The 27584-nt window shown below is 36.8% G+C and overlaps 3 protein-coding genes across 4 annotated transcripts in view; 2 read left to right on the top strand and 1 right to left on the bottom strand.

Moving 5' to 3' along the window:
* LOC112043479 (tachykinin-like peptides receptor 99D) overlaps positions 1-27584 on the top strand; it is a 109032-nt gene that overhangs the window by 23223 nt on the left and 58225 nt on the right. The gene's annotated exons all lie outside the window — the stretch shown is intronic.
* On the top strand, positions 15463-17540 carry LOC128198587 (uncharacterized). The gene is made up of 2 exons (XM_052884735.1): positions 15463-15812; positions 16762-17540. The coding sequence occupies exons 1-2, from the start codon at positions 15635-15637 to the stop codon at positions 17490-17492; spliced, it is 909 nt and encodes a 302-aa protein (XP_052740695.1). The 5' UTR covers positions 15463-15634; the 3' UTR covers positions 17493-17540.
* On the bottom strand, positions 15818-18002 carry LOC128198586 (uncharacterized). The gene is made up of 2 exons (XM_052884733.1): positions 17560-18002; positions 15818-16713 (listed from the first exon to the last, which is right to left on the bottom strand). The coding sequence occupies exons 1-2, from the start codon at positions 17850-17852 to the stop codon at positions 15831-15833; spliced, it is 1176 nt and encodes a 391-aa protein (XP_052740693.1). The 5' UTR covers positions 17853-18002; the 3' UTR covers positions 15818-15830.

The raw sequence follows: 27584 nt of genomic DNA, 5'->3' as shown, positions 1-27584 counted from the left end.
TGCGTTATTTACATTTACCGAGGTTTGCCTGTTTGAAGAACAGACCTATCTAAACTATGTAACTATAACTAAGCTGTGGTAAGAATTGATTTTGTTCACCATTAGAAAGCTGCATCTTAGGAATGTCATAGACTATTTTTTTTTATTCTTTACAAGTTAGCCCTTGACAACAATCTTACCTGATGGTAAGTGATGATGTAATCTAAGATGGAAGGCTGCTAATTTGTTAGTAGTACATTATTATGTATTATACCGAGTTACATAATAATGTATCTCGATGTACTATTAATGTAATCAGTCACTACATCGTTTTACATACATTATTATGTATTATACCGATTTACATAATAATGTATCTCGGTGTACCATTCATATAATCAGTCACTACATCGTTTTTCATCGTAATTTTGTTTTTGCAATCACTTAACACTGTGTTTTCAAAAAATTACACGACATTTTACGCTATCCCTTTCATTGCGTTGGAATGAAAGAGACGAGATTGGGACAGCTCCGACGCCGTTGGATGACATTTTTTCTATTTGTCTACATTTGGTCGAATGTACTGGACCAAGTACTGTACTGAAAAAGATTGACTCATAATTTTTGAACATTAGTTTTGATCATCTACCTTTTATTGATTTAAATTGTCTTAACATGCAATTAGGATTTTTGAGAAAAAACAAAATGGCGGCTCGTCCTATAAGTGGTTACCTACATAAATAAACCTTCGAATCCCTTTGTGGATTGTTAACTGGCCACTGCTGAAATGTTTAATTGGACCAGATCAAACCAAAGTTCAATAATAAAACCTTTATAAAGGCCGTGATAGCCCAGTGGATATGACCTCTGCCTCCGATTCCGGAGGGTGTGGGTTCGAATCCGGTCCGGGGCATGCACCTCCAACTTTTCAGTTGTGTGCATTTTAAGAAATTAAATATCACGTGTCTCAATCGGTGAAGGAAAACATCGTGAGGAAACCTGCATACCAGAGAATTATCCTCATTCTCTGCGTGTGTGAAGTCTGCCAATCCGCATTGGGCCAGCGTGGTGGACTATTGGCCTAACCCCTCTCATTCTGAGAGGAGACTTGTGCTCAGCAGTGAGCCGAATATGGGTTGATGACGACGAAAGGCATTCCATTATAATTAACGATCTCCTTTAATAATAATAATTAAATATGGCTCTGGTAACCTTTTGTTCTGAATCTTTGAATAAATTGTTATCCTTAATTTCTATAATTCCAGTAGATTTACTTTTTATTCTACATAATTTTTTTATATCATGTAAGTTTTTGTAGAGTACCTTAGTTATAAAAACTAAACAAATAAATTTGCTTATAGATTTACTTAAGTTGTTTCTTTCTTTTAGCGACCAGTCCCCTTTTTATTTCTGCCTTTTGTATTTTTTATATCATGTAGGCTTTTGCCATTAATAATAGAGTAAGTAAAAACTATGTTAAAAAATTCACCTATAGATTTATTTATTTTTTGTCTTTTAGTGACCACTTCACATTTTTTTTCTTTTTAAACTTATAGGGATTAACGTTATCAAGGCCATGTTTGACGTAACCGATCCGATGTTTGAATTGAAAGGGCAAAACATTAAGCAACATTTGAAGAGGACTGCGGTATTCCGAACTTCTTAAGCTAAGAGATCCTTGGTTACGCAAATATTGCTCCGAATTCTGACTGTAGGTACCTACCAACCTATTAGGCCGGCCGCGTACACTTGTACAGTTTCCGAATCCGTTTTCCGTGTTCGGAAAACCGATGCATGAAATCAATGTAAAATACATTAACTGACGCACATGTAGGTTTTTTACGAACGGAACAAATTCCGCGCGTACATAACGAATGCGAGCCTTTGCGATAGTATTTAAGGAGATCGTAATCAAGTGAGATGTCAATAAATATTGCTTGGTGTTGTCGTTATAAAAAAAAATGTTTATATGAACAAATCCTTATCGATAATACGTTCACAAATTGTTGTTAAGATAAGCGGTTTAGCGATTTGCAGAGTTTTTGCAGCCGCCGTTTATCAATACATATTAAAAAAAATTAGGTGTCTGACTGTGAGATCAAAATAATTATTGTTCTGCATAAAGTAACTACAGTACACGAAACTGAAACAAACTATTTATTGATTTTAACTGTCTGTTTTTTGGGGATAATCTGCTAAAGCGATTTTCAGAGACTTTTACTGGAAAATAGAGGAGGTTATTGAGCAACAGCCTACTTTTTATCCCGAAAAAATCTGTGGTGCCCGTGATTTATGAAAAATTAATTTCACGCAGACGAAGTCGCGGGTCATCTATTGGTATATAGATCATAGCGAACAATGAGATATTATCCATTTCTTATGAGACATTCCGAATGAAGAAAAACGTAAAGTCTGCGGTAGTCTCACGGAATTCCAAATCGAAATTACGCACCAAGAAAACGAATATGGTAAACGAATGTATGCGGCCGGCCTTACTCGTATATAGGTCCAATATTATGCTTGATTGATCGTAACCGTATTTACAAAAATCTTTTCAAAGGGTATTGAGGGTAGCTAGTTTTTATTTATTTATTACTAGCTGACACCCGTGACTTGGTCCATGTTAAATTCAGTTTTTTTTAATTAGATTTTAGTAGTTTATTTCACAAATTCTATTTTTCCGGGATTAAATGTAGCCTATTATGTTGTTCAAGCCTTCTCTTTTTTTCAGTGAAAGTCCCATTAACATCTGATTGACCATTCCAGAGATCAAGCCTAACAAACAGACTGACTACAGACAGACGAAGATTTTAAAAACGTTTGTCTATGTATTTTAGTATTTTGTAATTAAGCACTAGTCATTTTGAAATCACAGACAGATATTTCAATTTTAATTTTGTATGTATTAAGTATTGATGTACATTGTACAGTCATCATTGATTTTAGTTCAATTTTATGAGTGAGAAAACTTATTTACTGAACCATCATGGTTTAAGAGAAATTTATATTAGTTTAGTAACGAGAATGAAAACTCCATATATAACTACCTGAGTTTGTATTAAATTTTGTGTTAGATCTGCCTTTCTGTGTTGATTAACTTTGGTTTACCTAAATGCTATATTTAGGTTGGAAAACTTAGACGGGAACTTTAACGTAATTAGACCCTCGAAGTCCTTTTAAGCTTCTTTTACAAAATTTTGTTGGAAGCCATCCTCATTGGCGAATGTTTCTTTAATGCCGGAAACACAATATACTTCTAGGTATATTTTCTCAGTAATAAAATTATTTTAAAAAGGCATCTGCTGAGTTTCTCGGCTTCCCTAGATTTTGTATTCCGAACCAGTGGTAGAGCATTCACTGACAGATTTTCAGTAGTGTACAAGTTTATTTTGTAATAAATAAACTTGATTTTATTCAAAGTTCTGTGGAGTATCGGGTCGATAGACTTTTTAAGGCTGCTACTAATGGCATATAATAATTTCCATATATTTTGGTTGACATCGTTAATCATGAGTTTCCCAATTTTTGCGGTTTATCATTAATATCTCCCAACCGAAACCAAACGTTTTACATAAATTGTAACATAATAAAATAGTGTAGGTAAGTTTCATATCAAACAGATAAGCCATTTTCGAGCGAAAAACCGAAACGTGAATTAATAAAAAGTACTAGCAGACCCGGTCAAGCTTCGCTTTGACTATGTTCACTTCTTCCCTATCCCTACCCTATACTTGTACCTACCGTACCCCTAGAGATGAATATCTTAGCAATCCATAGATTCACAATGCATGTGCCGGGTCCATCGCGTGGCAGAGAAAAAACTCCTGGACTTATGACCAATGGATGTATGGGTAAGGAATTTTTTGACAATCGATTAACAATCTCCTTTTCCACTCGTGTTGTTCTTCCTGCTTAGCTAAATTAAAAAAAAAAAAACTCTCCGTAAAAACCATCGTCGTACTTCAAGGAATATTCTTAAAAAAAAAATTTGCCAAATCGGTTTAGCCGTTCTCGAGATTTGCGCTTAACAACACATTTAGCGATGAATTTTTATAATATAGATTACCTACATTAAAAAAGGGTTTCAGAAACTGAAGTTTTTATGATATTTATTTGAAAACATTTGGATCAGAGAATTGGTGTTTGCCTTGATTTTCTTTAAAGTGTCACATAATATTGTGTTTCCAGCTTTAACGGAAGCTCAGAAAGCAGCGGGTCGGTGTTTTAAGTATGTTTTGGTCCTTGAAATTGTGAACAAAGTTCTAGCGGTCTTTCCTACTGCAAATAGGTATTAATGGGTTTCAGTTTTGAAATTTTGTTTCTCTTTGGCACGTTTATTGGGTGTTTTGCTGAACTTCAGTTGTGATGATTATGATAATCAAATAATTGAAATTTTGGGGACGGCGGGTTTCTGTTTCTGAAGCTTTTGTTTCTAAATTTATTGTTATAATTAATAGGTAGGCAAATACGTTTCATATAAATTAGTTCTCATTCGGATATTTGTTAACGTTTTGTCTTTTATTTTCTCACTAGCTGACGACGCGCGGTTTCACCCGCGTGGTTCCCATTCCCGAAGGAATACGGGGGATAATATATACCTATAGCCTTCCTCGATAAATGGGCTATCTAACACTAAAATAATTTTTCAAATTGGACCAGTAGTTCCTGACATTAGCGTTCAATCAAACAAAACGAACTCTTGAGCATTATAACATTATATTGATGTAGTTTTTGTTTACACTAAAAACTATCACTTACTTTTTTTACGACATACTATCTCCTCTCTATCTATCTTATAATAATAATAATAAGCTCGAGCCGCCAGCATCCAGCGACTCCCTGCAACCCGCTTGATATCCTCGGTCCAACGCCTCCTCGGTCCTCACCCATTGGGGGCGACCAACACTGCGCTTTCCGGTGCGGGGTCGCCATTTCAGCACCTTGGGACCCCAACGTCCATCCCTTCGAACTATGATTATACTATACTATACTAATGATACTAACTATACTAATGATTATAAATGCGAAAATAAGTCTCTCTGGTTGGTTGCCTTTTCATATCAAACAGAACAAATTTGGAAAAATTCGTTAGAGATAAATTGGATCTTGGAGTAGAAAAAAGTAAATTTTTCGTCTCGGAAAAATTCTTGGTTCCCGCGGTATTTATAAAAAAACAATTTCACAAGTGATAAAGTCACACATGGGTTCCATTCGTTATTCTTGAGAAATGCAAATACGGAACCCTTAAAAAGATATTGAATTGAAAATTTGAAAATAATTGCAAAAAGGATGCGTAAACAAAAGCGTCAGAGAGTATGTCAAAACAAGAACAGCCTCGCGATTCATTATTCAACCAAAATCGTCAAATCAAAGTTTGGAAAGTTCAGAACCAGTTCGGACTCTGGAGGTTAAAAGTAAAATTTATTACAATTTATATGTAGATTGGTCCCTTCAGATATTAGTATTTTCACATGCAAAATGTTTGCGGTTTTCGTACACAGCCGAATGAACAGAATGTGACTAATGCGGACTGGTTTCTAACCTACTCGTAATAGGTAGGTACCCATTAAAATATGTCACTAAACATTATTTTTATTTATTTGGGACAGAAAACATTTACATATTAGAAGTTAGTAAAGGCTTAAGGGGTTAATAAATATGTAAACAACAACACTATCCACGAATTAGACAAATTAAGAATAAGGGCGTCACAAAACATACCTACAAATGACATTAACAAGACAAACAAGGAAAGTGGTTAACATAAAGCAGTCGAATCAGAAAGTGGAATCGAATCAAGAAGTGGCAAAAGTATGCCTCTCTGACTGAGAGTAACATATTTGTTCCTTTTGCCGTGGAGACCCTTGGGCCATGGAGTCGGAGTTCAAAAAAATTTCTACAAATCATTTCACCGCGGCTAGTTGCCTCGACTGGTGACAGAAGGGCTGGCTCATTTTTTGCGTAAAGAATCAGCCTGGGTGTCCTGCGCGGAAATCCAGATAGTAGGTAGTCTTGCCATCATTCTACGTTGGCATGATTTGTATAGTAATTATACGCAAATGTTTGTATGAATAGATGTATGTATGTTTGTTAGTATTTGAAACAAATACGCTTTGCAGCAAAGACTAACATTTTGGAAAGAGATGGGCTTCTCGGTGTGACACAGGCCATTTTTAACCCAGAAAAATCCATGGTTCTCGGGATTTGTAAAAAAATTAATTTTACGCGGACGAAGTCGCGGGGACAAGTTTGGTCTTGGTATAAATTAAATACTCTCACTGAGTTATATCTGAGTATATATAAAATAAAGTAAGACTGACTTTGTAAAACTCAGGACTTGTTTTTTTTTGTCGTTGCAAAAGAGCTAAGTCATTATGAAATGATCTCTTTAATACTTGTAATAAGTTAAAGTAAAGAAATTCAATTTGTTCTATTTTGATAACAAAGACATTTTATCAAGATTTTTTTTAATTTACTGCAGAATAGTTCATTTATTATTTTATTTATTGAAGAATAGTTGTTTATTTTACCGCGTCGTTCGTGGTTTTGAATCATCATCATCATCATCATCATATCAGCCGATGGACGTCCACTGCAGGACATAGGCCTTTTGAAGGGACTTCCAAACATCACGATACTGAGCCATCTCCATCCAGCGAATCCCTGCTACTCGCTTGATATCGTCAGTCCACCTGGTGGGGGGTCGGCCAACACTGCGCTTACTAGTGCGGGGTCGCCATTCCAGCACTTTGGGACCCCAACGTCCATCGGCTCTTCGAACTATGTGCCCCGCCCATTGCCACTTCAGCTTCGCAACTCGTTACGGTTTTGAATGGCTAACGACAATTTATGAATATTCTGACCAAGTGGTAGGTAGTAGTTAAGTAATAAGTAGAAATATTAATGTAAAAATAATAGAGCTTAAAAAAACTTTCAGCTTTAATAACGACGGCCTGGGCATCACTAGCTAGGACCATAACTTACAAATGACAAATGGACTAGCTGCGAGGCCATTTTTTCTTTCTTTTTCTTACCATATACCTACAGATTTTTAGGGTTCCGTAGGCAACCAGGAACCATTTAAAGTTTTACCATTTCTGTCTATCCGTCTGTGTTTAAAGTAAATTGTATTCACAAAATAGTTTAATTTTTATAAGTTTAGCATTGACGTATCCTGTATCATAATCCGGTAGTAATATAGGGAACGTTTGTTATTTTAATCTAAATGTACACCAACATGACCGCGACTGCGTTACGTCATACAAAACGTATAAAGTTTTATCACAGATTCAGTGGTAAGATCAAATATTTTTTGCGGTCAGCCGTTAGTTAGTTATTTGTGGGAAAAATATTGAAACCATATAATTCATTTTACTTATTTCAGCTTTGTGTGTGTGTTTATTACTTGTTACGTTATCGCCGTTTAGTGTTGGAAATAGTAGTCTGTGACGGATATGACGTCGCTCGATCTAGTGTCGGCTTCAGTGTGCTCGTGGCGTTCGAGCCGTCCACATCTCTTGTTGAGTAATTCTTTATGCGTTACTTGGAATAGGTGGGGAGAGTGACTTGAGTGGAAAAGGGGAGTGTTAGTCGACTGTCAAAGGATCCTTTAACCCTACACACATCGTTCACAAGTACGTGACTCCACTCAAGGTCATTCTCTGCCATTCTAGGGTCTTATTTTGGTTACAGTTTGATTTGTTAATTAAGTTGTCCTGACAAGTGTTCATAACCTTTGTTCGACATTAGTTTTCTTATATTTGTAATCACTTTTTGAGTCCTATAATAGTTAGAAGTTTATAAATAAAAAAAAAATGTTCTGCTGTAAAAGAATAGTAATGTCTTAAACTAACCACCTAAAGATAGTGTGCTACTTTATATACATTGTTTTATTGTGTAACTAACCGTTTGTTATATTAGACTGATGAGTAAAAAGCTTGTTTTTGTAAGAAGAGAGATGTGGTGTATTTTATTATTAATATTGGAAGGTAGTACAATAAAAAAGTCAGTATTGAATCAGCTAACGTGTGTTTCACTACAGTATTTAAGTTCAACACTAGGTACCGACTTTCCTTCTCTGCTGAGAATTTTAACTGAAAACTTCTTAGAAGAATGAAAAGCTGGGACCCGACCTGAAACCTCGAACCCAGGACCTCGTAATACACCTGTAACCAACTAGGTGGACTGGTTATAATTTAAATTCAAAATTGTCAACCAAATTTCGTAGTTACGTACGGCAATTATGGAGTTACAATAGGTAACTAGGTACGCTGCAGAGGTCTTCTTAAAGTGGCTATAGCCAATGATATTTTATACTATACTTAGATATGTTACGTGCCTACAAAATCACCACAAAAAGTCATCCGAATTTGGCTACTCCACTGAACACACACTTGCACAATTTTGTGTATACTTACATTATATATTTAAGTTTTAATTATGATTTTAACACCTCCTGAACACACAACTCGACGTAGAAGACAATATTTAGGTATTATTTGTTTATAAAACTTTCGTTGTTTTATAAGCGACTAGCTAGTTTCACCCGTGGTTCTCGTTACCACAGGAATACGGGGTTAATATATAGCCTTTCTCGATAAATGGGCTATCTAACACTGAAAGAATTTTACAAATCGGACCAGTAGTCCCTGAGATTAGCGCGTTCAATCAATCAAACAAACAAAGTCTTCAGCTTTATAATAGTAGTATAGGTTAAATGATATTAAGACAATTATGCACATCCGCCTCAGTTTTGAGGCCCTATCTCTAGTATAAAATATCATTGGTTATAGCAAATAGATAATCAGAAAAAATACTTCGGAGTCCATCCAATTTGAATGCGTCACAATATATTAAAGGTGGAAAGTAATAAATACTCGTAATGTAGTCGTACTAAATGTCGGGGAATTTAACTATCGGCGGTTTGGTACCAATTCGCGGTGACCTTTGACATTGCCATGGGTGTAATAAAATATGAGTGACGTCAGCAACATCATGCGATGCCGAACATATTGCTAATGTTACAACTACAATACAAGAGCAATGAAGCATTATCACGTAATATTTTTGCGGCGCTATTAGATCCTTAGGTGTTCAGATGTATAAATTTATGGAGATTTAAAAAAAAATCGGTTGTCTGTAAAGTCGGTTTACTGACGTTGAACGTGACAACGTCATAAGAAAATACTGATGGAATGGTTGCATTTTTCAAAAGAAAATGTTCGTCTTTCTAAAATACTGTTTAATAATCTTCATAGACCAGACTATACTTCATTTTTTGTAAAAGAATCTGGCAACCCCAGAGCGAGGGAACGACGTATGACGTCAATATTTTTTCGAGGCTTCATCGAATTATAAGACGTTGTCACGTCAAAAAAACAATTAAATAGGCGCAAACTAAAAATTGAATTCGAATTGAAACAAATACATACAATTTAATTATTCTTTACAAGTTAGCCCTTGACTACACTCTCACCTGATGATAAGTGATGATGCAGTCTAAGATAGAAGCGGGCTAACTTGTTAGGAGGAGGATGAAAATCCACACTCCTTTCGGTTTCTACACGACACCGTACCGGAACGCTAAATCGCTTGGCGGTACGTCTTTGTCGATAGGGTGGTAATTAGCTACGGCCGAAGCCTCCCACCAGCCAGACCTGGACTAATTAAGAAAACCTCAATCGGCCCAGCTGGGGATCGAACGCAGGATCTCCGTCTTGTAAATCCACCACGCATACCATTGTGCCACGGAGGCCGTCATAATCCATTCATAATATCTTTGGATAAGAACCATCTCGATCAAACCAAACCAAACGAAGAAAACTCCTTGATTATAATCCTTTTATAAATTCTTTTTTAATAAAAAAATTATGGAGCATTAAACAGTTCCACTTCAATACCTATCAATTCATTTTATAGTCGAATAGGCTCTATTATTAACCAATGGACGCATAAAATTCATAGTCGTACCACAGGGTCTAGTACCTTTGAAGTACCAGGCCCTTAATAAAACAGGAGGCCATTTACTTGATAGACAGAAGCCATAAAATCCGTGCTTCTGTATTGATTAAACACAGCTATAAAGTACCTTGGCGAAATGATCGCAGCAATAACGCGCATAGATAAACTTTATTATAGACAGACAGTTAGATACCAGATCCGAGAGAACCGGCTACAAAAAAGAAATATCTCAGTTCTACGCGTAATAATTCTCCATATTATAGTCTCAACCCAAAAAAAGTTTCATTTGAATTCATTTAGTAGTTTCAGAGTGATGCCCGAATAACAAAAAAACACGGACAGACAGACAGTCTGTCTGTCTGTCTGTCCGTGTTTTTCAGACAGAAAAATATTTTAAGCGTCAGTATCGATTATATAATGCCCCCAACAAAAATTTTCAAAATAGCATCAATGTACAGAATTTCAGGTTTTATTATAAGTTCTAGATGGCGCTAGTAGTACATTATGCTACGGTAACGTTTCAAAATCAAAATCAAATCAAAAATCATTTATTTCAAGTAGGCTCAGTTTACAAGCACTTTTGACACGTCAGTTGACTATTTGTAAAGATTCTACCACCGGTTCGGAAGGCAGGTTCTGCTGAGAAGATACCGGCAAGAAACTCAACAGTTGCTCTTTCGAAAAAGTCATACAGTATTACAATTACAAGTTTGGTGTTACAAATGGTTTAAGTAAAATCTCAAATTGCGAATTAATGTATAGAATTTGAATAATTTTATTAAAAGTATAGATTTGAACGTTTTATATCGCCCATTAAATCGCTCGTGCGAATGGGGGCTTACACTAAACAGGTTAAACGTAAAACTTTAGTACTAACTGAAGTTTAATCTTTATGAGCTCTATTAAAGTCTACTTTCTTTTATGAATAAAATATTTTTTTTTTGTAAAAACAAAAGATTACCAGTGACAAATGGAACGTTTACGAAAGAAAATTCCAAAAACATACATACAGCTGAACGTAGAACCTCCTCCTTTTTGGAAGTCGGTTAAAAAAGAGACGAGAAACAAGAGCTGTAGTTTTTTTTTATTAACTTGACAATCTGAATTTAATTTTGCAAAGTTACGAATAATTTTACAGTCAATAAAATCCTTGTAAATGAAAATAATATTTCATAACAAAATTAGCTTTTCAGAGAATTCAGTCAACTGTATTATTATAAGTTAAAAAACTTGGTGTAGCGCCCGTCGAACAAACCCTTTCAAAGGGAAAAGTTTACCGCAGACTGTATTACGAGGCCAATGATATCGAATGTTTACGATTTTCTCTACAACTGTCACTGTCACGGCCTTTCATAATACCTAGTCTAGTCTGAAGTTTCACAATACCTAGTCTAGTCTGAAGTTTCACAATAGTATGGTCTCAAGTTTGAAACTCTTAACATTTATTAACGGTAGCGCTTACAGAGTATCGTGAGCTTGCGAAATAGCGTTCATTATGATCTGAGAATTTATATTGTCTTAAAGAAGGATGGCCATAGTATAATCCAGGCAATTTTTTCCAGTTTTCATTTGTAATCACTCGAGAGCAGATTTGTGGCAGTATGAAATTGCTTTACCAGACTTATAGTTACAGGCACCACTATCCTTAGTCTGAATAGAGTTAAGCATATCTACGTTTTAACATCTTGATTAAAAAAATAACCAATAAGTTATTTTTTTCCAAGGCAAGTTTCGCAAACTTTTCCGTGGTTGTGTGAGGAATGTTTGTGTGTATGTGGCTGTGTCTGTAATTCTATCGTGAATTGGAAAACCTTGGGGCTGAAGATAGTTTTGCGTAAGAGTAAGACAAAGACCCTTGCGGTTCTTATCTTTGCGCCCCTGAAGCACTGAAGGTACAGTGGTATCAGGGCAGATGTCGCTACGATAATAAAGGAGATAAAATAACGTAGTTAACCTACGTTGGTTGATCAATTTACAGCAGCACAACTCCGCATATCTCGGCCTGTATTTCTCGCAAATGCTATATCATTTATCTGAGCTAATATGTGCATATATCACCAAACAATTACGTTCTTAAACTTATAAGGCAACACAAAGTAAAATAATTTTACATCGTCTTAAAGAATTGAAGAATTTTATGTAATGTCTGTGAGAAAACTAAAAAAAAACGAATTAATCCATATACATAGTAAATGGTTATTTGTTTGTTTTTACAAAAACTCTTAGGAGAATGTTTGCGTGAATGAGCAATTTGAATTGAATTTTCCCCTCGTGATTGTGAGTAGAACAGTCACATAACAGTCTGATTTTCCCGAAATCCTTTTTAGGTTTTATTGTTTTTCTTATTATTCAGTTCAGTGATCGGAATCGACGTATTGACGATGTTCGGCCTTTGGGGCTTTGGAAAGTCTTGTAATAAAATTTTATACTTTACCTACTACTAAAATATAGTAATTTTTTACCCCCGACGCGAGAGCGGTGATATAAGTTTGACTTCTGTCTGTCAGTCTGTCTTTGGCACCATAGCTCCGGAATGGATGGAAGCGATTTCAAGTTTTTTTTTTGTATTAAAGGTGACGGTTGAGCTGTTTAAAAGTTGTGGAGGGTGAAAGTGGGGAAGAATAACCAAATGTTTGCATATATACTCGAGTGGGGTCTCAAATGCCTCAATAGCTCAACGGTAAGAGCGGTCGGACTCATCACCGAAGGGTGGTTGTTCGATCCTCGCTCCGTTGGTCTATTGTCGTACCCACTCCTAGCACAGTTTTTCTCGACTAATTGGAGGGGAATGGGAATATTGGTCATATTATAAAAAAAAACGATATGGCAAATATTATTTTGTATAAAAAAAAAAAATTAAAGTGTACTGGAAGAAATATTGATGACTTGATCTAGAGTGTAACTAATAATTTCATGACCTTCGGAGGTTTTTCAAAGTTTGCAATTTTATGTTATGACCTTAGTATCAGACTTCTAAGCTGTTGCCTCATTTGTAAGACGAAAACTTATTTTCGTAATTATATTTAGCCTATCTGGAGACCTAGGAATATGGTGCTTAAATATGAGCATTAAGATCCAATTTAACTGCTTCGTTTGTCCTGAATCATATATAGCCTGGGATTTTCTTTTTCTGAGAAATTCTCAGCCTGGATTTGAGAAATAGGTGGTGTTTGTATCCCTATGTCTTGTTGCACGTTAAGACATCGGTAATGTTAGAAATTAAGAAAAACCTCAATCGGCCCATTCGGGAATCGAACCAAGGATTCTCTCTCTCCGTCTTGTAAATCTACCGCGCATACCACTGCGCCACGCAGGCCGTCAAAATCTATACTTAACTAGCGGACGGTCACAACTTCGTTCGCCCTTAGACCTCCATAATCCGGCCCTGTCGCAAAATCCGTTCTTAGCGGATGTCTACCATCTATAATCTACTTTCGTGCCCAATTTTAACTTAACTTTCGCTTTTATATAAGTATTTGATATAGATATCGTAATTTAATTTAGTAGAGATAATGGTACAACTAATTCGCTCATAAAGGTCGTCGTTATCGCTAACGCTTCGTGAATTAGGCGCCACTTGTTGAATGATCTTTATTGTCACAGTCGCGAGATAAGTAGGACATATAAAATCAAGGAAAATAACACTCATATAAAATATCAGTTATCTCAGATCTCGGTATATTTGTAACTTTATTGCTACTGTTGAGATTTCATTCTGTTCATTCGTTCATTTATACTATTACTAGTAGACGCCGCACGGTTTCACCTACGTGGTTCCCGTTCCCGTAGGAATACCGGGGTAAAATATAGCCTATAGCCTTCCTCGATAAATGGGCTATCTAACCCTGAAAGAATTTTTCAAATTAGACCAGTAGTTCCTGAGACTAGCGCGTTTAATCAAACAAATAAACTCTTCAGGTTTATAATATTAGTATAGATATCTACGTTTTATTTTGGGAACGGTTGGCTAATCAGATTTTGATATTGCAGATATTATTATTTATCTGTCGACAAACACTGCGCTTTCTGGAGTCTTTCTGGAGTCGACACTCCATCACTTATAGCCGCTTCAATTTGCGACTTGTTGTGCATTGTCGGTGATTAGTTCTTTTACAGGCTAACTTCAAGCAGAGGCGTCCCAAAGACGTCCTTTACGATCCAGACGATGACATGACGACCGACAATGCTTTCCGAGCGACACAATCACAAGCTACATAACGTCTTCGACGGCGAAGACGAGGTCCCCGATATCTAACCTCACCTGGACGTGGGTTTTCTAACTCACGATCTTGGGGGCGTCCGGACTGATTCATTCAAGTCACGGTTACCCCCTCCAGAATGGCCCTCTAAGCCGAGGTCCGAGTATCACAGGAGACGCCCTTAGAGAGCCGTTCCGTCCTCTATCTTTATTCCAGCTTTCTCATCAGGCAATGCTTCTGCGCTCGCCCAAACCTTCTGGTGTCGCCGTAGTGGTCCCATAGAGCCATCGGTACTTACTCAACACGAAAAAAAAATCTTTTACAGATCTCCTCACTTCTGATTCGATCACGAGTACTTAAAGCATAAGTCGCTCCATCGCCCGCTGAGTGACTAACAGTGGAATTAGTCGTAGTAGGGGGCCCCTAAGGAAATTATTCAGCCGCTTTGTGTCGAATTCAACCTTTATGCATTTCATAAACAAAAGAAACCCCTCACTTGACAGAAGCTGGCGGCTGACTGCTGGTTTACCGATAACTGTCAGCCAAACCGTCCCCTGGTACTTTTTTTTGTTGTAATTCGAATTATTTATAAGACTTCTTATGAGACCCACAGCAACCAATTCGCAGATCTAAGAAATTTGTTTAGTTAAGAGTATTCCTTAAAATAATTCTAACTTTCTTTCGTAAACAATAGTTATACTGACCACCCACTGATAGTTTATTATATGGATTATGGGTATTATAGCTTGGTGTGCGAACAGTAAATTATCTTTATTTATAATCAATACTACGGTCCAGTGCCTTGTTTGATTGAAGACGCAATTTTCGGCGAACCCAAATGGAATAAAGATCATATCACACTAGTGAATTACATTTTGATATATATCATTTATTTATTTATTCATTATTGCATCAAATCCTACTTCCTAGGTACTAATATTATAAACGCGAAAGTTTATTTAATACTACTGAATATGGATTGTTTCATAATCATCATCATCATCATATCAGCCGATGGACGTCCACTACAGGACATACGCCTTTTGTAGGGACTTCCAAACATCACGATATTGAGCCACCTGCATCCAGCGAGTCCCTGCGACTCGCTTGATGTCGTCAGTCCACCTGGTGGGGGGTCGGCCAACACTGCGCTTACTAGTGCGGGATCGCCATTCCAGCACATTGGGACCAGAACGTCAATCGGCTCTTCGAACTATGTGCCCCGCCCATTGCCACTTCGGCTTCGCAACTCGTTGAACTATGTCGGTGACTTTGGTTCTTCTGCGGATCTCCTCATTTTTGATTCGATCACGCAGAGATAGGGCCAGGCCACAACTGTGCGTTGCGGCGTCGCATCGCAAAAATCAACGACGCCGCACAACGCATCGTGGAAATTTCCGATGCGCTGCGCAACGTACAAATCTGCGATGCGACAACGCGTTGCCGTTTAGTCGGTGTCCATACTTTGAACGACCTGCACGTGTTTTTTAAGCGATATGGCGGAGTACGATGTCGACCACCTGATATCTTTAATTTACGAACGTCCCGTCCTTTGGGACAAAACTATATCACAATTCAAAGACAAAAATTTAAAAACAGAAGCATGGAGGGAAGTGTGTACAAGTTTATATTCAAATTTTGAGGAGTTAAATACTGTTGAAAAATCAAAAATCGGTAAGTACTTATAAACATTTATATTTTCGTTAACTGCCAACTTAGAGCTCCAATATTACTATTAAAATAATTACAAAATTCGTTTCTGATTATGTTAGCTTCTGTTCTACTTTCATGTGTTGTTTCGTGTAAAATTTGCAAAGAATCGTCAATAATCATTTCTTCAAACGTTTGTGCGCCATCTCGATTCAATACAAAGTTGTGTAATACACAGCATGCTTTTATAATGTCTATTGTGAAATCGTAAGAAACATTAATGGGTCGGTGAAATATGCGCCATTTATTTGCGAGTATGCCAAAAGCGCTCTCAACATATCGTCTGGCTCGGCTCAAACGATAATTAAAAACTCGTTTTTCTATCGATAAAAACTTCCCAGAATATGGGCGCATTATATTTTTTGTCAGTGGTAATCCTTCATCCGCCACGAAGACAAAAGGAATTTCTTTTTGAAAGCCAGGTAACGGTTTTGGCGGAGGTATAGATAATTGACCTTTTTTTAATAAGTCGTATAGTTTTGAATTTTGAAAAACAGTGGAGTCACATTCCTTACCATATGCACCTATATCGACATATATAAATTTGTAATTCGTATCAACAAGTGCTAATAGAACAATGGAATTATAATTTTTATAATTGAAAAATAGGGATCCACTGTGATCCGGGCTCAATATACGAATGTGTTTTCCATCTAGCGCTCCTATACAATTAGGAAAGTTGGTCTTTTTTTCATACTCTTGAGCAATTTGTTCCATCAGCTCTGTTGTAATTTTTGGTAATTCCAACCTTTTAAGAATGTTCCATAAAATACGACAAACAAATTTTACTATTTCTGTTATTGTAGATTTTCCACGATAATATGTGAAATGCATATCTTTAAAAGTATTTCCCGTCGCCAGGTACCTGAAAAAAAAAAAACAAAATAAATCATTATTCTTCATATTTTTTTAGGTAACGATGTCATAAAAAAATGGAGAGGAATCAAGGATAATTTTACAAAATACGAAAAAAAATTAAACGAGCAATGTAAATCCGGAGCTGGGGCCAAAAAAATTAAACAATATCATCTATACGACCAGCTCCTATTTCTGAAAAAGAATTTTCAAAATAAAACAACATCAAGTCTTGACGATGAAGAAATAAGACCAAGCACCTCAACCCAACAAAGCCAGCAACCTGTCATGCCACGTTACCAGCCTGCATCGCGTAAAAGAAAAATTGACGAAGACGAATTTGAGAAGAATATTATAGCTGCTTTAAAAACACCTGAAAGTAGACATTTATCTTTTTTTAAAGGAATTTTGCCATCATTGGAAAAATTGAATGATAATCAAACAATAATTTTCCAAAGTCGTGTCCTACAGATATTAACTGATTTACACCAACCATCATACTATCCCAGCCACTATCAAACTTCACAAACATCCGTCCAAGCAAACTATCAAACATCTCAAACAACTGTTCAGACTGGCTATCAAACAGCTCAAATGTCTATGCAGAGTGGCTACCAAACATCCATTCAACGCAGTGCCTTCCAAAGCGGATGCGAAACATCACCGGCACCTATGCAATCGTCTCCACAAACGCCAAGGAATGATGATGTAAATGAGCCAGAACAAATTAATTTCGATGAGGAACTAACAAATTTGACGAATGACACACAATCGGAATACGAGTTTTGAATAACACTAAATTGTGAAAATGATTAAACAGTATGATTATAGTATAAATAGTTTATTTTTTTCTTACCTTATAGTTAATCCCAGCATCTCCAGAGGTTCGATGGGTTTTCTAAATATGTATTTCTTTTGTAAATGAGGCTTTATCAAACTAAGAAGCTCTTCAAAACATCCTACACTCATCCTAAAGTAATCGAAAAATTTAACCTCGTCCACTTTTAGCGCCTCATATTTCCTTTTGAAGTGGTTTCCATCTTTATTCATAATTGTCAGTAATGGGTGCACCCAGTACTTTCTTTTCTGTTTCTTTTTCTTAATACGCCTTAACGCAAGCAGAAGTAGAACACGCGCAGTGCGATCCATGTCTCACTAGAAACTGAAACGTTGGTTAGCGTCTTTACGTACGATGTCGTATGCGATGAAATTTTTGCGTTGCGACATCGCATCGCATAGCTGTGCGATGTTGTTTTTACGATGCGACGCCGCAACGCACTGTTGTGGCCTGGCCCATACTCCTAACATAGCTCGTTCCATCGCCCGCTGTGTGACTCTGAGCCTTCTTATGAGCCCCATAGTTAGCGACCAAGTCTCGGAACCATAGGTCATCACTGGCAACACGCACACGCAAAAATAGTTTATGTAGTATATATTTAGGCAAAGTAATTATATATTTAGGCACGTTAAGCAGTACAAACTATTCAGTTGAAATCAAATTACAGTTATACAAAGCTAGTAAAAGTTTATACGGGTGGTATATATAGGTAAATAAGGTATCCGAACGAAAAGATACATTTAAATTCTAAAATACATTGGCGAATTAATTAAATTAATTTTTACACGCTTAACGAATGCTAATGGAATACGAATGAAAAACAAATACAGACAAACGTGCTATGATTAAAAATTCATCGCTACTACATATAAATAAAATTGAAGTATCTGTCTGTGGTTTCAAAATAAGCGTGTTTTATGAAGTACTTAAAGTTATTTACATGATACTAAAATACAATCAAACCATTTTTAAGTTTTTGTCCGTCCGTCTGTTTATCTGGGCTATTCTTCGGAACGGCTTAACGGCTTTTAATGGGACTTTCACTGGAAGATAGAGGAGGTTATTGAGTAACATATAGGGTACTTTTAATCTCGGAAATATCCATGGTTCACGCGGGATTTGTGAAAAACTGAATTACACGCATACGAAATCGCGAGCGTCCGCTAGTTATTAATATAAAACGCGTGGCTCTGGCAAAATAACGTAAACAAAACAGTGACGTAATAAATCCTTAACTAATTCCCTTGGTACCCTTTGTATCCTCACATAAGTCTCATTATACGGTTCAGTTACAGCGTCCAAGGGCAGAGAATTATGGTAGGCGTCTACATATCCGCATCGTAAGTATCTCATCAAACGTACGATCGTAGTATTCTTTGTACAGAAAGTCATACATGCGGATCAGTGGACGACCTGCATCGTACATATCGCACGAATCTACGATAAAATTAAAAATTCATTTAATGCGATGTGTCCGAAACTTACCATGCGAATAAGTGGACGCCTATCCTTTTATGGCAGACGTCCACAGATCCGCATTGTAACCAATGGACTGTTATTAAACTAAATGAAGGTTACCAAAGACTATCAGCATTGACAGATAGGTTTTCCGTTCTGAAATAAAGGGACGTCAACGAAATATAGGCGTCCACGTCCATATATCCGAATTAATAGTATAGGACGCACCGCATTAAAAGGATTTTCAACTTTACGATAGATTCGTGAGATAAGTACGATGCGGATCTGTGGACGCATAGGCACTATTGGCAGGCGTCGATTGATCCGCATCTTCTATCAAACTCATCGCATCCAACGGATTTTTTACTTTACGGTAGATAATTTCGTTAAGTTCGATGCAATTCGTATGATGTGGATCAGCGGAGAGTGGACGCACTCGTGTGACTTTTTATACGAAGAATACTACAATTCGTTTGATGCAATGCGTCCGATACGTAAGAGGCGGATCAATCGGCGGATCAATAGTCAGCCAGCTTATCGCACGAATCTACCGTAAATTTAAAAATCCGTATAATGCATTGCGTCCTACTCGTATACCTTACGTATGATTCGGATATGTGGACGGTTATCTTTAGGTGACGCCCCTTTATTTCAGAACAGAAAACTTATCTGTCTATGCTGATAGTCTCTGGTAACCTTAATTTAATTTAATAACAGTCCAGTTGTTACCCTATCAGGCATTGGATAAAGGTAATGGGTTTTAATCCCGAGTCGCGCTGTATAATACTAAACTTTTCTTTCTTTTAAGAAAATTTTAGTATCAGCTGCAATATGGGTTACAGAACTTTTTATGCAATAACAAATTAGCCCAAGACTTAATTATTTTATATCCACACTTATGTTATAAAGAGGAAAGATTTATTGTTTGTTTGTTTGTGTTGAATAGGCTCTGAAACTACAGTCATTTGAAAAATCTTTCACTGTTGGGCAGCTACACTATCCCCGAGTGCTATAGGCTATATCTTATATCCGTATTCCTACGGGAACGAGAACCACGGGTGAAACCGCGTGGCGTTTGTTAGTGTACTATAAATCATTGCCTTGACTGCGATGTCATCTGATGTTAGGAACGATACAACCTAAGATGGAAGTTGCCTTACTTGGAAGATGTAGAAAATACTACCTTATGTTAACTGGCTATGGATTACAAGGTCCTGGGTTCGAGTCCTGGATCACGCTATATGAATAGTTACTGAGCTTTTCTTTCTTCTAATACATTTTCAGTATAGCTTCATATACCATTAACATTTGACACAGTGGTCGTTTGAATAATTATATCATTACCTACGCCCACCAACCCGCACTGGTTAATCAGCGTGGTGGGCCTAAGCTCCATATGCCCTTTACTTTGAGGAGGGCTTGGCCCTGTTATAGGCTGTTAAAATATACTGATATTAAAAAAAATAATTGTATTTTGTAGCGATCAAATAGCAAATTCAAAGTCCATTCGTCCTCAACCCATATTCGGCTCACTGCTGAGCTCAAGTCTTCTCTCAGAATGAGAGGGGTTAGGCCAATAGTCCACCACGCTGGCCTAATGCGGATTGGCAGACTTCACAGACGCAGAGAATTATCTCTCTGGTATGCAGGTTTCCTCACGATGTTTTCCTTCACCGATTGAGACACGTGATATTTAATTTCTTAAAATGCACACAACTGAAAAGTTGGAGGTGCATGCCCCGGATCGGATTCGAACCCACACCCTCCGGAATCGGAGGCAGAGGTCATATCCACTGGGCTATCACGTCATCAAAGTCCATTCAACTTGTACGAATTTAACTGAGGCTTGTTTGTTTTCAGGTAATTACATCATAGCGTGCCGCAGTACAAGTATTATTACAGTACGGTAATCCGTTAATTTAATTATTTCATCACCTGTCATAACTCCATGTGGGAATTTATTTTGGAACGCGTTTATTTATACTAAGTGGCAATATGACTGTATGCAGAGAGCACCTAACCGTATATTGCGAAATTGTTTTATTTTTACTGAAATACGTTGTTTTTTGTTATATTTAGTGTCTTTTTTCAGCCGATCATTCTATTTTGTCCACGAGTTTTTAAAGAACTAGAGCATTTGATAACCAGACTTTTATTTATTTTTATCTTTCATTTATCGTTGTCGTTGTTATCAACCCGTATTCGGCTCACTGCTGAGCTCGAGTCTCCTCTCAGAATGAGAGGAGTTAGGCCAATAGTCCACCACAATGCGGATTGGCAGACTTCACACACACAGAATTATGAAAATTCTCTGGTATGCAGGTTTCCTCACGATGTTTTCCTTCACCGTTTGAGACACGAGATATTTAATTTCTTATAAAATGCACACAACTGAAAAGTTGGAGGTGCTTGCCCCGGGCCGGATTCGAACCGACACCCTCCGCAATCGGAGGCATAGGTCATATCCACTGGGCTATTACGGTTCGTATAGAAGACGCATAGTAATCATAAACTTCAGCTTTTATAATACTAGCGAGCTAAAAAAATAGGGGCATGCATAAATATTAAGTTTACATTTCCCAAAATGTGAAAGTAGATCATTATGCAATGTCGCTTAACTTGTTTCCTCCAAAACTACACTCTGAGTACGTTCAGTGCTCATACGAATTCACTGCACACTGGAATTAAAGTGATCTTGGATAGAATTCAATACAAATAAACAACCACAGATAGCTTACTCCGGTCAGTCCAAAGTTATCCTCAAAGAGCTTTTAGGTATTTGTTTATATATTCTGCCCAGATTCCCAATCTGCATGTGAAATTCGCCATCCTTTTGGTAGTTTCCGTGATAGAGAACGACCGAGCTAAAAGTATCCCGTGTCGATATACCTTATACATATAACTGTATACCTATGTGTGGCGATTTTTTTTTAAAAGAATATTTTCCACATCTTTTTTTTTCCCATTCCCCTAGTCTAGTCGGGAAAGTCCGTATTAGGAGTGGGTACGACAATAGAACAACGGGGCGCGTATCGAACCACCACCTCTCGGTGATGAGTCCGATTGCTCTTACCGTTGAGCTATTGAGGTTCAAAACCTTGTTGTTTGTACTTGTTTACCTTTAAGTGATCTATGTAACAAATTATGTACGAGTAAGTGGTAGATTCCAAATCAGATCAGTTCGTGTTCGTTCGTTAAAAGTTTTTCAGGAATTAGTTATTTACAATGATTATTTTATACTATAGATATGATACGTGCCTACAAAATCACAGCAAAAAGTGATCCGAATTCTAACTACTTCACTGAGCGCTCATAGGCACAATTTTGTGTTTACTTACATTATATACTAGTTGACCACGCGCGATTTTACCCGCGTGGTTCCCGTTATCGTAGGAATACGGGGATATTATATAACCTAATAGCCTTATCGATAAATGGGCTATCCTAAAATTAGCGCGTTCAACTAAACAAACAAACAAACTCTTCAGCTTTATAATATTAGTAAAGAATTATGTAGATTTTACACTTTCAACACACACACACACACACAAGATATAAGTATTATGACGTGTATAAATAACTACATGAAATTAAGACAATTTATGCACAATTGTCTGTCTCAGGTGTGCTCTGTCTCTAGTATAAAATATCCTTGGTTATACTGTTCTATGTTTTAATCCAGGCATTAAATTATTGGTACATTTCTTTGGTTCGTATAAAGAAAGTTTCTAAGAGGTAATTAAGTATTTATTTGTTTATTGTTTTCTCGCAACATCACCCGCGTGTAAACGTTTTTTAACCCTCGGAAACAATACGTTATTCCTGAATAAATAATGTTTTAATACAATGTTAAAACACAAATGCATTTTAGAGTTAATATTTTTTTACTCAATGCTAATGGATTTAAATATTGAAGACCAAATCATTATTAAGTTGGACATGTTATAGCCAACATATGGCAAAATGGTCGATTCGTATTAAATTGTCATTCACAAAAGCAATTTATAAATGCACTTCACTCACGTATGCGTCGTTCATTCATTTATTGAACGGTATTAACGCGTGTAAAGTGAGATTTGATCGAATTGTCACGTTGGCTATCTTATTCATGCGGTAATTATAATCACCATCTTCATCATCATTATCATCATCATCATCATCATCATCATCATCATCATCGTCATCATCATCATCATACCTACTCGTAGATGTAAAAAATGCTCTACCTACCTCAGGACGTATTGCACTTAATGTTTTGAACTTGTATACAAAATTAAATTTGCTATTTTGTACAATTTTTATGTGTTAGCGCATACCCATGTTAAAAACCTAGTGCATTATCATCGTCATTACGATATCAGCTAACGGACGTATTTCTGGTATTTCTGGCTTTCTTTCTGGGCTTCCAAATACGGTCCTAATGCTCGCCACTCACCATCCAAAAAGCCCACACGCCCGTTGGTCGCGATGTGCATGACATCATGCATCATGCATCGTAACCAACACACGACCAGTTTTATCGGATGTCAAGCGGTTAGCACTGCAGGCAAGTAGTTCATTGACCCTTTTTAAAAAGTGTCAACTTGCCTTTTGTCTACCGTTTAATTATAGTAGGAGCATAGGCCACAGATATAAATAAACTTTAGCGTTTTCTATGTTTTGTCTAACGAACTTTCAGCATTCTTAGAAAGAGGTATATGTGGCTATTGCAAGTCCATAGACTGTTGCTTGTTCCATCGTTTCGTACTCGTATGAAATTGTTACTATTTCTGTTTACTTTGTCGCAGCTTTTGAAGTCGTTTTTTTTGTAAAGAACTTGTATGTAGCGTTGCGATCATTCGTTTTGTAGGTCATGGGGCCGCGGTCTGATTTTGCTTTCACTGTTTCAATGTTACAGTCTTGTTACTGTAGCACTTTTCACTACGTTTTCCGGACATACATATCTATATTTAAGGTTATACTTATTTAAGCCTTTATCGCAGGGTAATAAATAAATAGAGCCGTGATAGCCCAGTGGATATGACCTCTGCCTCCAATTCCGGAGGGTGTGGGTCAAATCAAATGTCAAATCCGGTCCGGGACATGCACCTCCAACTTTACAGTTGTGTGCATTTTAAGAAATTAAATAACACGTGTCTCAAACTGCGTGTGTCTGCCAATCCGCATTGGGCCAGCGTGGTGGACTATTGGCCTAACCACTCTCAATCTGAGAGGAGACTCGAGGTCAGCAATGTTATTATGTATCTCGGTGTACCACTCAAATAATGAGTCACTACGTCGTTTTTCATCGTATTTTCGTTTATGCAATAATCTAACGTAGTATTTTCAACGGAAGAGACGATTATCTTAACATTCCATGGATTCACCGTGTAGGTGACGGGTCCATCGCGTGGTAGAGAGACAAATTCCGAGCAGAGTCCTGAACTTGTGACTACAGGATGTAGGGTTAAGGATTTCGTTGACGATCGATCAACACTCGCCGTTCTCTGCTCTTCATAAGAATTTTCATTTTACGTAATGTGCCAATAATATAGAAGTAGTGGTAGCAAGTAGTAAGATTATTTCAACGAAAAACCCTTATTTACGTAATTTCGTTGAAATAATCACGATAGATGATCGTAAAACAAAAAATGTAAAATAACTTAGTCAGGATCATTTCGTTGAAAGAACTATGTTAGATGATCACAATTACGAAAATACGATGAAAAACGATGTAGTGACTGATTGTTTGAATGGTACACTGAGTTACATAATAACCCTGCAGACAATAAACTCAAAAGTTGCTCTTTTTAAAATCATCATTATTTACTGTAATATATTTATTATCATTACATAAAATATAACTAATTCCCCTAAATTTAATAAATTCTAAATATAATTCGTGTGAATTACGAACAAAACAGATTTTCAAGCAAACCGAGTCACAAATGTCTAGTTATATAATATTATGTCAATTAAACTTATTTAGTTTGGATATTGAACTAATCTAGTTCAGGGTTTTGTTAAAGCCACATATAAAAGGGGGACTGTAATATAATACTGTGTAAATTTTACCTCTAGTATAAAATTAAGTAATAGATTAGTGTTCATTGTTCAGGTAGCTGTAACGGGGACTTCGTTTGCAATGACCAAAGTTATAATTCAGTGTTGCTTCACGAATATATTAACTCATTTTATATACTGGGGCCGTATCTATACTAATATTATAAAGCTGAAGAGTTTGTTTGTTTGATTGAACGCGCTAATCTCAGGAACTACTAGTCCGATTTGAAAAATTCTTCCAGGCTTAGATAGTTCATTTATCGAGGAAGGCTATATGCTATATATTATCCCCGTATTCCTACGGGAACGGGAACCACGCGGGTAATACCGCGCGGCGTCAGTTAGTTATTTATATTTAACCCCCCAATAAACGAGGGATAATTTTGTTGATGATGATATGAATGTTTGTTACCCTTTCACGCCTCGACTACTGAACCGAATTAGCTGAAATTTGGTATTGAGATATATTATAGCATGGATACACACATAGGCTACTTTTTATCCCGGAAAATCCATGGTTCCCAAGGGATTTGTGAAAAACTAAATTCCATGCGGACGAAGTCGGGGGCGTCCGCAAGTCAACAAATAAAATTAAAAGCAAGTAAAGACTTGTTGAGTTGAAAGCCTACCTGTTATGAATTCTGTAAAAAATACTAAGTAAATAACTTGGATCTACGCGTAACTTGCTCAATTCATTTCTTGGTTTATGTATTTCTTGGCGTGCCAATTGGCCCCAAATCGGCTTTGGCGCTAAATTACTTTACCAATATCACGTAGCGCAGAAAATGTACGATGGAGATAAAAAAGGAAATATTGAACGTTTTCCTAAAGGAAAATGTAAATGTTAGTACATGAAACGAATTAGTAATTTATATTATAAAATTTTTGCGGTGTTCAGATTTCTCAAGCTGATATTTATTGTGCAGTCTTCTTTTAACATACTAATTACACGCATATTTAGTCATCTTGATACGATTATTCTTCATACTCCTGGGCAGGTTATAGTATACGTTTCATCACGCTACGATCAATAGGAGCAGAGCAGTGAAGTGAAATGTTGGGGAAACGGGAGAAGTTACTCCATTTTTACAGCGATACTACTGTAAGGGCTTGAATAAAGAGATCTAAGGGCACACGAAGTCGCGAGCGTCGGCTAGTTACCAATTAAAATTACTCGCGTCTTATTACTTTAGTTTTTGTTAACAGTTTTTTAAATATTTAAAAGCACAAGACGCCATTTTTCTTGAATAATATGTAACGGTTCGTGTCGTACTGACTCGAGAATGTATTGCTTTTTGAATTCCGTATTTGGAGCGGCTACGACGCCGTCGTGTTTTGACGCTCCATCTGTATATTATTGATTAATCTGTGCATATTGCAGCGTTATTGGAATAGAAAATTAATTTAGGCTTTCAAACGAATCCTTCCGATCGGCAAATCTGCCCACGCGTAGAATGTAATATGTAGTACTCTATGGTTTATTCAACTAAAGCAGCCATACTCAAAGTGTAATCCGTGAAACCCTGGGATCCCGCGAAGCCCCTGTAAGGGTTCCGCGAGAATTTAGAAAAAAATAAACAAAACACCTCTCTCAGGTCGAACGTTTTTACGCGTCGTATCATGTATCAAAAAACTGTTTCATACCTCCCACTAGCTTTTTTAATATCTTCTATTATTATACTTGTTATGTAGTGACTTAATAAAGAATACATTTACAAAAGCAATTGTTTTATTGTAGGGTTCTGTCAAGTGTTTCGCCTTCCAAGAGGGTTCCGTCACCAAAAAAGTTTGAGAACCGCTGAATTAAAGGGTAGGCACGTTCGGATTTCACTCGAATCGTTCGGATGATTCCTGTGGGGCTAACATTTTCAGGGATAAAACCTTGATATGTGGCTCTAGTGAGAATGAAATTTTAAATTAGTTCAGCGTTGAATATTGATGCCATATTCAACGCATATTGAAGTTTCATGGTGACAGGTCATGATTTGATTCCCGCCGTGGACTATTTTTGTACCCACACAGTCTTTTGTGGCTAATTGAAAAAACGGTTCGTTAAAAAAATATACCTACATACTTTTTAATAACTAAACCAGTCCTAAACTCACATGGGTAGGTAGTTAATATAATCGTAATGTGTTCCAGGAATTTTGAGAATTCCACTACTAGAGGGACAAGTAGGTGTTGAAAAATAGTAAAAATTTTGTAATTTTTCAAGTCATATTCATTCATGTCCCAAGGATTCACTGGATGCGGCTCAGGATCGTGATGTTTGGAAGTCCCTACAAAAGGCCTATTTCTGCAGTAGGCGTCCGTCTATTGGTTGATATGATGATGATGATGATGTTTCGATAAATGATACTTAATAATGATGATGAAGTAAATGTAAATAGCAGAAATATATTTTAAAAATTACACCCCCTAATGAGATGGGTATTATAATAATGTAGGGCTAACTGATACTACATGAAACTCGTGTACTCTGTAATTTATCATTTACACGTTTGCACTATATGCAAGTTCACCCCTCTCATTCTGAGAGGAGA

The sequence above is a fragment of the Bicyclus anynana genome, chromosome 12 (genome assembly GCF_947172395.1).
Source record: "Bicyclus anynana chromosome 12, ilBicAnyn1.1, whole genome shotgun sequence".
NCBI classification, from domain to species: Eukaryota; Metazoa; Arthropoda; class Insecta; order Lepidoptera; family Nymphalidae; genus Bicyclus; species Bicyclus anynana.
This window is presented reverse-complemented; position numbering and strand designations above follow the sequence as displayed.

Bases quoted from the DNA above. Each gene is read 5' to 3' on its own strand.
- LOC128198587 (XM_052884735.1), top strand. From the start codon at position 15,635: ATGGCGGAGTACGATGTCGACCACCTGATATCTTTAATTTACGAACGT. The intron at 15,813-16,761 runs GTAAGTACTTAT...ATATTTTTTTAG, and splicing joins TGTTGAAAAATCAAAAATCG to GTAACGATGTCATAAAAAAA.
- LOC128198586 (XM_052884733.1), bottom strand. From the start codon at position 17,852: ATGGATCGCACTGCGCGTGTTCTACTTCTGCTTGCGTTAAGGCGTATT. The intron at 16,714-17,559 runs GTAAGAAAAAAA...TTTTTTTTTCAG, and splicing joins ATGCTGGGATTAACTATAAG to GTACCTGGCGACGGGAAATA.